We start from the raw sequence: 15,829 nt of genomic DNA, 5'->3' as shown, positions 1-15,829 counted from the left end.
TATGCAGGGCCCCGGAAGCCAACTTGAATGTTATCACCTGCCTTACCGCCTGGCGCTAACCATGCCAGAAAAGGCTGGCTTTCACAGCTGTCCCGGGCGCTAATGAAAAGGATGAGTGTATAAGGTAAGTTTTAGAGATTTTATTTAACTTTATGTGCATTGATTGTACTATATTTGGTGTTCCTGATGTGTTAATTGTTTGAATTGCAATGTTGTTTAATTTTTTTTTTAAACAGCTAACATTCTCTTTGCGCGCGAGGATGCCATATGTTAGTTAGCACCAGAACTTCAGTAGTGCTACCAGCTTAGCTCCCTGAGAAGTGTGGAAAGCTTCCCTTAGCGTTCCACTCCACTCTAGGGCGGTAAAAATCAATATCACTACCACCGGCACTAAATAGCGCCTGGCGCTAAAATTACCAACCAAGCGATGTTAGCGCCTCCAAATGATCACTAATCAATTTTTCCCCCATTAATTCCTAAACTGCTTGAAATGTTAATTTTTTCCATTTTCATTTTTGCTTCCTTAATGTAATTGATCTGATTAATACTTTGTGGTGCTGATGCAGCACTGGCAGCTGCTGCCCATCAGAATTGAGCAGGACTAAAGCCTCCTCGACTCTGTAGTTCTCAGAATGGCACAGTACTAAAGCAACATGCGTGCCCGACATATGTTTTGTGTATGTTTTGTCTCCCGTTTTTATTCACAAACTCCCATTATTGAATAACAGTGAGAGTTTTAATGATGGAAATTTGGGGCGAGGCTGAGACCTCACTCCTGACCTCAGTGGGTGAAGCGAATGTAAAGGGGATCCGAGCGAGAGTTTTAAAAAAAGAATTTGGCCAGCTCACCAGATGCCCAGTTTGAAGCTGCTTTGGCCCAGCCTTGAGATTAGGCTTGCCCTGGTGTTTCCAAGACTGAAAGATTAATCTCCTGGACACTGATGCGAGCAACCCAGGAGAAAAATCATATGCATTAAAATAAGTGGTATTTTTTCACTTTCTTTGAACACTTCCATTTAATAGTTATAGAATTATTAGAGATGGGAAAAATGGGTTTGACTGGGCGGGGCGACAGGAGACGGGCGGTCATGTGATGAAACCTCCAGGAATACGACCAATGCAGAGTTGGCAACCGTACTTGAGATGTGCCCTTAGTTTGTGAAACACTGGATTAAAGTAGTAGGCACATGTGTGCCTAATGTCAGCATTTCAATCCATGTCAGGATTTCACAAGAAGGCACAGCCCTTTTCCATAGGTATTGGACCTCGTCAGTATCAACTATTCTGATTGACTGGATTGCAGGACTGGAGGCTGTTTAAAACCAATCAAATTATTTGGTGAGCTGGACTGAAGCCTGTTAGAACCAGTGGCGGCTGAGACCGGAACCAATCAGATGCTTCCTTCTACTGTTGGTCTGCGTGAATTTGAGGCAGAAAACATTTAAGTGAGCTGTTGGTTTCTGGGAGTCGCAGATACATGATTGTTTATTGTTTGTCTCCATAGAAATTATGTAACAAGTAAGCTGCTAATATACAGCTTTTAAACACCTTCCAATTTCAAAGAAACTTTATAGGGCAATAGTAATACCAATTAATGTGTAACTATAAATTGGTAACATTATTGGTCCATTGGGAACCGCATTGATGCTGCCCAAACTAATTTTGTTAGGAGTCAGCAGAGAGAGAAGACGTTCTTTCCATCAGTCTGGCATAGCTTCTGTCTCGAGGTTTAGAGGTGAAAGGCCCTCATCCGATCTATTAACACCCAACGACAGTAAAAGCTAAGAATAAGACACAGCTCAACTTTGGAAAAATATTGGATAAAGGTTTGTACATGAAGTTTCCTGAAATTCCTGATGAGGAAATATCCTAATTTCCCTCATTTTATTCACTTACCAGTAAATAGAGTAGGCTTCTAAAATTGGGTCTTCGATATTGGAACATCATGAACCCACAACCTACACATTCTGTAAACTGAGGACTAAGGTTTGATGGGCTAGGAACTGAATGCATTTGCGCCTCCCGTTAGCGCCCCTATTGGGCGGGAGTTTAGCGCCCAGAGATTGTGATGTCATCACCGTGTGCTTCGCCCCGGTAGCGCTATGTATCCAAACTTTACTTTTGCCCCCTGCAGCAACGCTGGGTGAAAACACCGGCGGCTGCAGGTGGTGTGGAACGAGTGGCCGGACGCTACCGGAGCAATGATTAAAGGGGCGGTCACTGAGATAAGTACCCAAAAATACTTAACTTTCTTTCTGATGTTTAGACTCGTTTTCTTTGCGGGGTCCTGGCCGCGATTGTTCAGCCTGGCGCTCTGCTTGAGTGCCGGGCTGATCACACAGCACCCCCGCTCCCTAGGTGGTACAGGTAGGTGATTCTTCCTTTGCAGAGCCTGCAGCGTGAGCCCTTCCCTTTGAGGGAGGGAGGAGCCTCTCGGATGAGGCAGCGCTGCACGGCCCAGTGTGCAGCGTGCTGAGGTATCCGACCCGATAGCGCTCCAAGAAGGAAGTGGAGCTCTTGATTTAGCGCTGCTTTGGGGGGAGCAAAAATTTAGCGCCCGGTGCTAAGTTTATCACCTCCTAAGTGGTACCGCCCTCAAAATGGGCTATAATCAATTATTTCCCTGATGTCTCTGCTCTATCACCTTGCAGACCTTTCATAGTATGTGTATAGAGGAATATCTCCAGTGTGAATGTGCGGATGATGCATTAAATGTGTTTCTGGTAAATGTTTCATTTGCTACAGGAGAGCCAGGCCATCCCCTTAGTGTCCCTGTCCAGCATCTCCGTGTCCAGTCCCATCAAAGTGGTCAAGCGGCAGCACACCATCCCAGGGTTGGACGAAGATCATTTTGAGAAAGCGAGCAGAGGTGCTGATTTTCTCACGCACAGTTTGGAAATAGGTACAAAACTTGCCTTTTAATTTAAATGATGAGGTTCAAGCTGCTTTGTGAGCAATGCAGTGAAATGTTGTTCTGTCGGTCTAAAATAGTAGCAGTTTTGCATGCACTAAGATCACATAATAACAGGAATAGAAAAAAATCAACCTATGCTTGCCTTCAGAGGGGTTACTCCACGATAAGGTTACTGCAAGGGGTATTCTTTTTAATAGTCTCCATTACGCACATTAGCCGTTTGGGCGGAGGCTTGCGACTGTTCTTGGGAACAGATTATATGCAATTTTGTGACTGCTCGTGAAGCAGTGAGGCACCTTCAGAAGCACTGACCTAAACACCAGGATCCTGTTTGGGATCATGGAGTTCCACTTCGCAGATGCCAATACCCAGTATAATTGTTAGAAAATAGCAGAAGTATTTCTGTTTCCCAGACTCTTCCACACATAAAGCAAGTGCATGGCCGGGCATGACGGCCAAACACCACTGCAGTTGTGTTGCTAGTGAGTTGTGCATTCAGGTCTTCATGTGAGATTTAAGTTTGGAGATGGTCATGATTAAATCTAAGTTGATTAAATCTAAATTCAGCAAAGGTGACTTGTACACTGGTGTATTTGGGGCTTGTACTGAGATGTAAATTGTAATGGGGGGATAGTTTGCACACGGGATCTGCAATAGCTAGCGAGTGTTTCAAACATAAATATATCACAAGTGGAGTGTGGAATATAGGGAGTAGGAGACTTTATATAAAAAGAAATGAGGAAATTAAAGGTCATCATGATTGCCACGGGCTCGGCTTGGGGTGAGACAGTTAATGTATAGTTTGCAGTGAGGCAATGTCCAGTGGCTCAGCACCTGCTACTGTTGGAGATAATGAGTAACCGGGTGCATTATCAAGGTTTCATAGTAAAACAATCGCTAAAGAACACACAATGAACCGCCCACTGTCACCTGTTTAGAGCAAATCCTGAGCCTCTGTCAATCCTATTTGAATTTATTTACAGCAACTTTGTAAAATTTATGAATACCCCAAAGTTTGCGATAGCTGTATATAAATGAAGGGTTTCTGGAGCAATGGGAGCTCTGTGGAGAGAAACATAGAAACATAGAAACATAGAAAACATAGAAAATAGTTGCAGGAGTAGGCCATTCGGCCCTTCTAGCCTGCACCGCCATTCAATGAGTTCATGGCTGAACATTCAACTTCAGTACCCCATTCCTGCTTTCTCGCCATACCCCTTGATCCCCCTAGTAGTAAGGACCTCATCTAACTCCTTTTTGAATATATTTAGAGTTAACAATCCATTGGGGCATCCAGTGACTGGGAGGAGAAACCAATGGCAGCCCGGGTTAGAGATCTGGTTTCCTCAGTACTCCGTTCTATTGTTGTACCTGTCTGAGGTTTATTGCTTATTAAGATTTTTGTTTAACATTAAAGAACCACTTACTGATTGCATTGTCCTGACCAGTGAGTGTTGGTCAGGAATGTTTCTTCTCATTCCCTGTCCTCCCCCACCCCAAGCTGCAGGTGGCTGCCCTTGATGTTGGCAATGTTCTGAGATAAGAACATAAGAAATAGGAGCAGGAGTAGGCCACCTGGCCCCTCGAGCCTGCTCCACCATTTAATAATATGGCTGATCTGATCATGGACTCAGCTCCACTTCCCTGCCCGCTCCCCATAACCTTTAATTCCCTTATCACTCAAAAATCTGTCTATCTCCGCCTTAAATATATTCAATGACCCAGCCTCCACAGCTCTCTGGGGCAGAGAATTCCACAGATTTACAACCCTCTGAGAGAAGAAATTGCTCCTCATCTCAGTTTTAAATGGGTGGCCCCTTATTCTAAGATAATGTCCCTTAGTTTTAGTTTCCTCTGTGAAATATCCTCTCTGCATCCACCTTGTCGAGCCCCTTCATTATCTTACATGTTTCAATAAGGTCACCTCCCATTCTTCTGAACTCCAATGTGTATAGGCCCAACCTACTCAACATAAGTCAACCCCCTCATCTCCGAAATGAACCTAGTGAACCTTCTCTTAACAGCCTCCAATGCAAGTATATCCTTCCTTAAATATGGAGACCAAAACTGAATGCAGTACTCTAAGGTGTGGACTCACCAATACCCTGTACAGCTGTAGCAGGACTTCTCTGCTTTTATACTCTCCCCTTACAATAAAGGCCAACATTCCATTTGCCTTCCTGATTATTTGCTGTACCTACATACTAACTTTTGTGTTTCATGCACAAGGACCCCCGGGTCCCTCTGTACTGCAGCACTTTGCAATTTTTCTCCATTTAAGTTATAGTTTGCTTTTCTATTTTTTCTGCCAAAGTGGATAAGGGGTAAGTCATTTAGGGCTGAGATGAGGAGAAACTTCTTCACTGAGTGGTTAACCTGTGGAATTCTCCACTGCAGAAAGTTGTTGAGGCCAGTTCGTTAGATATATTCAAAAGGGAGTTAGATATGGCCCTTATGGCCAAAGGGATCAAGGGGTATGGAGAAAAAGCAGGAAAGGGGTACTGAGGTTGAATGATCAGTCATGATCTTATTGAATGGCGGTGCAGGCTCGAAGGGCCGAATGGCCTGCTCCTGCACCTAATTTCTACATTTCCATAACCTCACATTTTCCCACATTATACTTCATCTGCCAAATTTTTGCCCACTCATTTAGCCTGTCTATATCCTTTTGCAGATTTTTTTTTGTCCTCTTCACAATTTGTTCTCCCACCCATCTTTGAATCATCAGCAAACTTGGCTACATTACACTCGGTCCCCTCATCCAAGTCATTAATAAAGATTGTAAATAGTTGAGGACCCAGCACCGATCCCTGCGGCACCCCACTAGTCACTGTGTGCCAATTGGAAAATGACCCATTTATCCCAACATTCTGTTTTCTGTTAGTTAGTCAATCCTCAATCCATGCTAATATATTACTCCCAACCCCGTGGACTTTATCTTGTGCAGTAACCTTTTATGTAGCACCTTATCGAATGCCTTCTGGAAATCCTAATACACCACATCCACTGGTTCCCTCTTATTCACCCTGCTCGTTACATCCTCAAACAACTCCAGCAAATTTATCAAACATGATTTCCCTTTTATAAAACCATGCTGACTCTGCTTGATTGAATTATGCTTTTCCAAATGTCCCACTACTGCTTCCTTAATAATGGACTCCAGCATTTTCCCAACGACGGATGTTAGACTAACTGGTCTATAGTTTTCTGCTTTTTGTTTGCCTCCTTTTTTAAAAATAGGGGCGTTAAATTTGCAGTTTTCCAATCCGCTGGGACTGCCCCAGAATCCAGGGAATTTTGGGAGATTACAACCAATGCATCCACTATCTCTGCACCATTTCTTTTAAGACCTTAGGGTGCAAACCATCAGGTCCAGGGAACTTGTCCGCCTTTAGTCCCATTATTTTACTGAGTACTACTTCATTAGTGATAGTGATTGTATTAAGTTCCTCCCTCCCAAAGCCCCTTGATTATCCACTATTGGGATGTTTTTAGTGTCTTCTACTGTGAAGACCAATACAAAATATTTGTTCAACGTCTGTCATTTCCCTGTTCTCCATTATTAATTCCCCAGTCTCATCCTCTAGAGGACCAACATTTACTTTAGCGCCTCTTTTCCTTTTTTATGTACCTGTGGAAACTCTTACTATCTGTTTTTATATTTCATGCTAGTTTACTTTCATAATCTATCTTCCCCCCCCCCCCCCCCCTCTCATTTTTTTAGTGGTTCTTTGCTGGCTTTTAAAAGTTTCCCAATCCTCTGGCCTCCCACAAGACTTGGCCACATGTATGCCCTTGTTTTCAATTTGATACCATCCCTTATTTCCTTAGTTAGCAACAGATGATTATCCTTTCTCTAACAGTCTTTCCTTCTCATTGGGATATATTTTTGTTGCAAGTCATAAAATATCTCCTTAAATGTCTGCCACTGCTCATCAATCATTCTATACTTTAATGCAATAGGGCAGTCCTCCCGGTTACCTTTCAATACTGAAACCAGAGCTTCTCTCTCCTGCTGCAACTGTGTACCCCTCCTTGAGTCAGTGCATGTTCTGCTGGAGTGGGGAAACAGTAGACATAGTGCAGTTTGAGCTTAAGAATATAAAAAAATTTGGAACGAGCAAAGGCCATTTGGCTTATTAAACCCATTCGTTCCACAGTGTGTGCATGACTACCTCCATCATGGACTTTATCCCCTCCTCCTCCTCCCATCCAAGATCTCCATACAATCCATGCGAGGAGATTATTAAAACAGAACTTTCTCAAAGTTTCTACTTTCAAACTGCGACAAATGCGGATCAGAGTCCCTCAGTTGCCCATTTCGCACACTCTGCTCTTGGAATGAAGAGTGGACACTGCTGGCCCATTTAGCAAGCTGACATTTTGAGATTGATTGCTGCATGAGGGTTTACTGGACGATATCTGCGGTGATTGACACATGGTGAAATGCAGCCAGACATGCCTGCAGGGAATCCAGACTCGGTGTTTTTTCATTTGCCCACATCTCGCACTTTTCATCTGTTTCAGGCCAAGAGGAGGGAGATGTTTTTTATTGTCGCTCCTTTCAATAGCTCTGAGGCAGGAGCTCTCTTTTTTTTTCTTTGTAGGATCTTTAATCCATAACTTGTATTGCAGTCAGAATCAATACAGCAATCCACTTAAAACTATATTTAAAGAGAGCGTCTTGCTCTCAAATCCTTTTTGAAATAAATCAAACTACTGCCAAGAATTATGATTGATATCCTTTTTGTTTTGTTCTGTATCAGTCAATATTTCTTTTAATGAATCCCCACTCCCCATTTTTCCCCTCTGCCCCCCCCCCCCACTTTCCTCACAAAGCAGCTGTTGTGATCCCACAGCTGATCTTGTTCAGATTAGCAATCATCATGCCTGGGCTTGACGGTGAATGTTGTTGGGCTATTTAGCCGCAGAGGTTATCACACCTGATCCTGTCTTCCCCGGATGTCCACATGTGCCCGCAATACTGCAGCAGCCTGGAACATCGTGGGTGAAGGTGCAGCGAATGAGGATATGGGGCCCAGAAGAGCCGAGCGCCCAGGGGCAGCACGGGCCTGCCCACACTGCAAAATGTGCGTGCAGTAGGTCCTGCAGCAGAGCATAAGAACATAAGAACATAAGAATTAGGAACAGGAGTAGGCCATCTAGCCCCTCGAGCCTGCTCCGCCATTCAACAAGATCATGGCTGATCTGCCCGTGGACTCCGCTCCACTTACCCGCCCGCTCCCCATAACCCTTAATTCCCTTATTGGTTAAAAATCTATCTATCTGTGATTTGAATACATTCAATGAGCTAGCCTCAACTACTTCCCTGGGCAGAGAATTCCACAGATTCACAACCCTCTGGGAGAAGAAATTCCTTCTCAATTCGGTTTTAAATTGGCTCCCCCGTATTTTGAGGCTGTGCCCCCTAGTTCTAGTCTTCCCGACCAGTGGAAACAACCTCTCTGCCTCTATCTAGTCTATCCCTTTCATTATTTTAAATGTTTCTATAAGATCATCCCTCATCCTTCTGAACTCCAACGAATAAAGACCCAGTCTACTCAATCTATCATCATAAGGTAACCCCCTCATCTCCAGTATCAGCCTAGTGAATAGTTTCTGTACCCCCTCCAAAGCTAGTATATCCTTTCTTAAGTAAGGTGACCAAAACTGCACGTAGTACTCCAGGTGCGGCCTCACCAATACCCTGTACAGTTGCAGCAGGACCTCCCTGCTTTTGTACTCCATCCCTCTCGCAATGAAGGCCAACATTCCATTCGCCTTCCTGATTACCTGCTGCACCTGCAAACTAACTTTTTGGGATTCATGCACAAGGACCCCCCAGGTCCCTCTGCACTGCAGTATGTTGTAATTTCTCCCCATTCAAATAATATTCCCTTTTACTGTTTTTTTTTTCCAAGGTGGATGAGCTCACATTTTCCGACATTGTATTCCATCTGCCAAACCTTAGCCCATTCGCTTAACATATCTAAATCTCTTTGCGGCCTCTCTGTGTCCTCTACACAACCCGCTTTTCCACTAATCTTTGTGTCATCTGCAAATTTTGTTACACTACACTCTGTCCCCTCTTCCAGGTCATCTATGTATATTGTAAACAGTTGTGGTCCCAGCACCGATCCCTGTGGCACACCATTAACTACCGATTTCCAACCCGAAATGGACCCATTTATCCCGACTCTCTGCTTTCTGTTAGCCAGCCAATTCTCGATCCATGCTAGTACATTTCCTCTGACTCCGCGTACCTTTATCTTCTGCAGTAACCTTTTGTGTGGCACCTTATCGAATGCCTTTTGGAAATCTAAATACACCACATCCATCGGTACACGTCTATCCACCATGCTCGTTATATCCTCAAAGAATTCCAGTAAATTAGTTGAACATGATTTCCCCTTCATGAATCCATGTTGCATCTGCTTGATTGCACTATTCCTATCTAGATGTCCCGCTATTTCTTCCTTAATGATAGTTTCAAGCATTTTCCCCACTACAGATGTTAAACAAACCGGCCTATAGTTACCTGCCTTTTGTCTGCCCCCTTTTTTAAACAGAGGTGTTACATTAGCTGCTTTCCAATCCGATGGTACCTCCCCAGAGTCCAGAGAATTTTGGTAGATTATAACGAATGCATCTGCTATAACTTCTGCCATCTCTTTTAATACCCTGGGATGCATTTCATCAGGACCAGGGGACTTGTCAACCTTGAGTCCCATTAGCCTGTCCAGCACTACCCCCCTCGTGACAGTGATTGTCTCAAGGTCCTCCCTTCCCACATTCCTGTGACCAGCAATTTTTGGCATGGTTTTTGTGTCTTCCACTGTGAAGACCGAAGCAAAATAATTGTTTAAGGTCTCAACAGTTTCCACATTTCCCATTATTAAATCCCCCTTCTCATCTTCTAAGGGACCAACATTTACTTCAGTCTTTTCCATTTTATATATCGGTCTCCAGTCATCCTGGTTCAACCTTGCCACTGGATAAAGGCCTAGCTCTGTGTGGTGGCTGATGTGCAACGGTCACCACATGTTTTAAAAAAAAAAAAATCCACGCGCGGGCATCTTCCACCCGCTCAATTGGAGTTCAGGACTGGAACATTGGGTCCTTCATTGAAACATCTGTGAACTCGTGTGGAAGCAAGTCATCCTTGTTCGAGGGACCGCCGATGATGATGATGATGATGAGCCTAGAGTAGGAAACCAGTTCCCCAGCGGCCCCCTCCTCATGCCCAACTCGGGGTCAACAGTTTCGGTCACGTATTTAAGGAAGGATATACTTGCATTGGAGGCTGTTCAGAGAAGATTCACTAGGTTGATTCCTGAGATGAGGGGGTTGACTTATGAAGATAGATTGAGCCTACACTCATTGGAGTTCAGAAGAATGAGAGGTGATCTTATTGAAACATATAAGATAGTGAAGGGGCTCGACAAGGTGGATGCAGAGAGGATATTTCCACTCGGGGAAACTAAAACTCGGGGACATAGTCTCAGAATAAGGGGCCGCCCATTTAAACCTGAGATGAGGAGGAATTTCATCTCTGAGGGTTGTAAATCTGTGGCATTCTCTGCCCCAGAGAGCTGTGGAGGCTGGGTCATTGAATATATTCAAGGCGGAGATAGGCAGATTTTTGAGCGATAAGGGAATAAAGGGTTATGGGGAGTGGGCAGCTAAGTGGAGCTGAGTCCATGATCAGGTCAGCCATGATCTTATTAAATGGCGGAGCAGGCTCGAGGGGTCAAATGGCCTACTCCTGCTCCTATTTCTTATGTAATGCTACAGTGAGCTGACTCAGTGCAAGCAGGGAATTGAGCCTGGAGCCTTTTGGGTGAAGGTAATCCTAAATGGTGCCTTTACCTTTTGGCCAGCTTCCCTATCTGCCCTTCAATATTTTCACTAAGTGGCTGCTGAGGTAGAAGAAAAACGCAATAGGAAATACCCATTCGACCTATTGAGCTTGTTGCCCCCAATAATCGCATGCAATTTCCTGCATCGTCGACCATAATCGGCCTGACATAATCTCCTGCGAGAAACTTGTACAAAGTTTCCACCTCACCCACAAAGCTACTGGTGTGAAACCTTCGAGTGTTCAGTAATGTTACAGCCACTGAGACTCGGCCCTACATAGTCACTTTGCTTTCCACTGATGACAATTTAAGAGAAGATTTAGAAAACATAGAAACATAGAAAATAGGTGCAGGAGTAGGCCATTCGGCCCTTCGAGCCTGCACCGCCATTCAATGAGTTCATGGCTGAACATGCAACTTCAGTACCCCATTCCTGCTTTCTCACCATACCCCTTGATCCCCCTAGTAGTAAGGACTTCATCTAACTCCTTTATAGAGGTGTTCGAAATGATGAGGGTTTTGATAGAGTAGATAGGGAGATATTTTTCCACTGGCAGGAGGGGTCGGTAACCGGAGCAAACATATTTAAGATAATTGGTGGGAGGTGAGAATTTTTTTATGCAGCGAGATGTTATGATCTGGATTATAATAACTCTTATTTATATAGCGCCTTTAATGTAGTAGAATGTCGCAAGGCACTTCACAACAATTTTACAATACTTTAAATATTGACCATTGAGGGAAAGAGAAAAAGGCGTGAGAAGGAAGTATATAAAGAGATTAATGGCTCAGGTCCGAAGTGGCAGCCAAAAATGCGCACGCAGATTGACACAGGCAAGAAAGACACATTCAAATTACATTGTATACTCCTTATTGTATTATTTACAATCATAAAATCAGTATAATAAAGATTAATTATAATTAAACAATTAAATAATATATACCATAATTATAAATTAAGTTTAAAATTAGAAAATGAGCAATTGAAGAAAATTTAATCAGTTATTAGCTTTCTTTAAGATTCATTCCTGTCCAGTGATTCAATGAATCTGGAGGAATCAATCACTGTCCTCATTGTCCTGTTGTCATAATTTTATTACTTTTTATTTCTCATTTTGTCCTCTTGATAGTACATGTAATAGCTCCAGGCTTGAGCTGCCTCCATTGTCAGGGAGATGCTTATGTTTAAATCTCCCTCCAGCCGCTCCAGGCTCGAGCTCCCTCCGTTATCAGGGAGATGCTTATGTTTAAATCTCCCTCCAGCTGTTCCAGGCTTGTGCTGCCTCTTGTTGGGGAGACACTTATGTTACGATTATACTGTCTTACAGGGTAGTGGAAGCTGATTCAATAGTGTCTTTCAAAAGAGAATTGGATATATACATGAAAAAGAAAAGTTTACAGGGGCCTGAGGAAAGAACAGGGTGGTGGGACTAATTGGGAATAGCTCTTTCAAAGAGCTGGCACAGACACGATGGGCTGAAAGACCTCCTTCTGTGCTGCAAGATTCTTTGAATTTCAATATCCAGGCACCACAAGTGGTTGTGATCCATGTAGTGTTCAGTCACCTTCAGTCTCGTTGAGTCTTATTGATGCAATCCAGATTGTCTTTTTTAAACTGCAAAATGCTGAAAATCTGCAGCAGAAAGCAGACCCTTCTGGAAATACACCGCAGGCCCCCATCAGCATCTCAAAAGGGACAGACAGGTTAATATTTTAGTTCGAGACCATTCGGTGAATCCCAGACTTCTGAGAAAGGGTCTATACTTGAAGCATTGACCTGTCTGTTCACTTTTTTTTTTTACAATACTGATATATATTTTCCATTTATCCAGCTCTCCCTCTTTTTGAAGAGGTTAATTGACTGCACAACCTGACTTGGCTCAGATCCCATTTCATACTTAAATAAAAATGTATCACCAGTCTTTGTTGAGACTTTTTAATCTTATTCTCTGAACAGTCTGCGAGCCGAAAGGTCAGTAAGCCTGACACAGAGAGCTGACCTGCACTTGATGCTGAAGCACCTTTGGGTTAATGATGGTATCGGCACTGCTGTTAATGTAACCCTGACACAGTCAATCGCCGTAACTTTTTCCGCTGAATACTAAATGGTGTTGTCAGATCTCTAAATTTAAATGCAAATGTGCAAACCAACAGAAGGATATTGATGCCTCGCAATGATGGACTTAAAAAAACAAAACCAAATGCTGGAAATTTGAAATGAAAACAAAATGATAAAAATACTCAGCAGGTCTGACATCACGTGAAAGAGAAAAAACACGGGTTGAGATTTAGGAAAATAGGAACAGGAATAGGTCCATTTTGCCTGTCGCACCTGTTCTGCCATTCAATGAGATCATGGCTGATCTGTACCTCAACTCCATTTACCCGCCTTAGCTCCAAATCCATTGATACCCTTACCTAATAAAAATCTATTGCTCTCAGTTTTGAGATTTTCAGTTGATCCCCAGCCTCAACAGCATTCTGGTATAGAGAGCGTTCCAGATTTCCACTACCCTCAGATAGGGACTCTTTGTAGAATGGACTGAGTGCCGCCTGGAATGTGACCCCCCACCCTACCCCATCCCCCTCTCCGATGCTGACTGACAACTGCGTTTTTCCAGCAGCTGGTCCTTTGTACTTTCTTAAAGGGCTCTTGGTGGGTAAGACTCCACTTAAAGATGCGAAAACCCACATTAGTTTGTTTCATACTTGACTTTATCACCTGGATTTAATGTGAATGTTTTAAACTTGGTGCTTGTTGGCAAATACAATGTTCCGATTGGCTGCATTTTCCATGTTGGTTGTGCATTCCTGCTCAATCTGCAGTTACTTCTGAAGATAGTATTGTGGTTTTGACACCAGGGTTGACAACCTCTTGTTCCCACATTGCAACAGTGACTACACTCCAAAAAGTATTTCATTGGCTGTAGAGTGCTTTGAGACATCCGGTGGTCGTGAAAGGCGTGATATAAGTGCAGGTCTTTTTTACCTCCTCAGTTTTATTGGAAAACTCCTCTCTTCCCTGACATTGGAATTAATCTAGGAAACGCTACGTTGCATCCGCTATCTTTGAGCTTTTGAGGCTGTTCCCAAGGATGTGGCCATTTAAAGCACCTATATTATTTCTACATTGTCTACCCCACAGGGGTGCATTCCATCCTTTTCAGTATCCATCTTAACCATTTCAGTGTGTACTGCTCAGGCTCCAGATAGACAGTGCACCATCCTGTAGTACTTGTCTTTCGTACGCACGACTACAACAACTTGCACTTGTATAGTAAAACATCCCAGCTGCTTCACTGGAGCGCAATCCGACAAAAATTAACACCGAGCTAAAGAAGGAGATATCCGGACTGGTGACTGAAAGCTTGGTCAAATGACTATCTACTTTCTTGACCAAATAATCCCATACAATCACAGTGTCTCTGTGATCTGCAAACTATTTTTGACCAAGCTGTCCGCTCTGGTATTTCCCAGACTTTATTTTTTACAGTACCTGGAGTTCGTTCATTATTATAAATCTCATGGGTGGTTTCGCAAGCTTTCTTTACCTCCCCTGCTTTTCCCAGCCTGAATCCATCCAGTATCACCATTTCTTTAGTGCTTTCTATCTCATTTGAAGTTCAATCAGTAACAAAGAAGATCGAATATGTTTGTCTTACGCTTTCATCAGGTTGTCGAATACGCGCAGGGTTTAAAGCGCGGATACTTGCTGACCACTTGTGCACATTGAATTTAAGACTGGGGATGTCGGGAAACAAAAGGTGACAACCCAGTGATCTGCCCAGCTCACAGGCTGTGAATTACATGTGCACCTAACTGGAACGATTTCCGAAAGCGCCTGTTCAAAAACCCAAAATGGGCTGCAGTTCCCATCTATCGCCAAATTGCAAATCTCCTTTGGGCTCAGTGGACCCTCCACAGGCAAAGCGAGCAAGTAAACAATGCCCTCCCAGCTCACAACCAGCACTTCATCCCTGCGAATCTCCTGAGGCTGCTGTGTATTCTGCAATACGATGATAATGTTAAAGTTTATAGATTCTTCAGTGATTGAAATTGCCCAATTGTCACTATTATTATAAATGTTTTAAGCCATTGCATTTAAGAGAAAAGTTATAGTTTATGTTGAACTGACCCTGATGAATAAAAATACTAATTATAAAACGTCCTTGCTGATTTGAGAATCATCAGGTTTGCAGAGTCAGCCATTCATGGAGGAGGAAGTGAGGGCTGTGGGTTTTAACTACTTCCTTCAAAGGATGCATGAATTTAAAGCCATCCACCTTTCTCTGGACCTCTAGTCACTCACCCACCTCAGCCCAGAGGAGCCCCATGGAAAGTGCTTTGCTTCGTACTATCAATGTTGAACATTTTGCCTTAAGTGTGATTTGAGAAATAGCTTCTAACCACTCCTTCACTGTCTCTACTGCAATGCCCTCATAGCTTAACTGACCTATGTTTACACCTAACAGGAAATATTTCTAAAATTACTATTCAAAAACCCAAAATGGGTCGCAGCCCTCCTCCAATAATTGCCAGATACGAATCCATTTATCGTCGAGTTATAAAACTCCTTTGGGCTCGGTGTACTCTCCACAAGAACAAAGCAAGTAGGTGCACAATGCCTTGAAGGAGAGAGATGTTATGTGTATGTCAATACCTAGTGGACACAACGACACTTCTTACAACAATGCCAGTAAAAACAGTACCTTTCAAACCAGTGGTAACACCATTTTGTTCCTGACCAGTTTATGATCAGCACTAAAAAATGAATGTGTTTTACTTGACATCGAACACAAGTTATGAACGCAGCAGTTCCGACCGGGGAAACGTTCCCTGTTTTGCATCAGCAATTTTTTATATTTCTTTTGGCACTCGGCATATTCATTTTAAGTATAATTAATGACAATAGCCTTGGAAGCACACAATTCATCCTTGACCATATGAAAAGGTGCTGTTCAATTCGAGAATAACGGGAGCAAGTCGCAGAGTGCAATCTAGTCCAGAGGTTGATGATTTATATGTAGCATAACCGATACCCAGGAATGAGTTATAA

At 43.2% G+C, this 15,829-nt stretch overlaps 1 protein-coding gene across 5 annotated transcripts in view; it reads left to right on the top strand.

The window, feature by feature from the left end:
• pnpla7b (patatin-like phospholipase domain containing 7b) overlaps window positions 1–15,829 on the top strand; it is a 354,575-nt gene that overhangs the window by 76,026 nt on the left and 262,720 nt on the right. For all 5 annotated transcript variants that reach the window (XM_070862864.1, XM_070862865.1, XM_070862863.1 and 2 more), the window contains one exon: window positions 2,746–2,902. In XM_070862864.1, the coding sequence (XP_070718965.1) occupies window positions 2,746–2,902 (157 nt within the window). The remainder of the gene's footprint in view (window positions 1–2,745; window positions 2,903–15,829) is intronic.

This window comes from Pristiophorus japonicus, chromosome 20, assembly GCF_044704955.1.
Source record: "Pristiophorus japonicus isolate sPriJap1 chromosome 20, sPriJap1.hap1, whole genome shotgun sequence".
NCBI lineage: Eukaryota > Metazoa > Chordata > Chondrichthyes > Pristiophoridae > Pristiophorus > Pristiophorus japonicus.
Note: the sequence above shows the minus strand (reverse complement) of the source record. Positions and strands in the feature narration are given on the sequence as shown.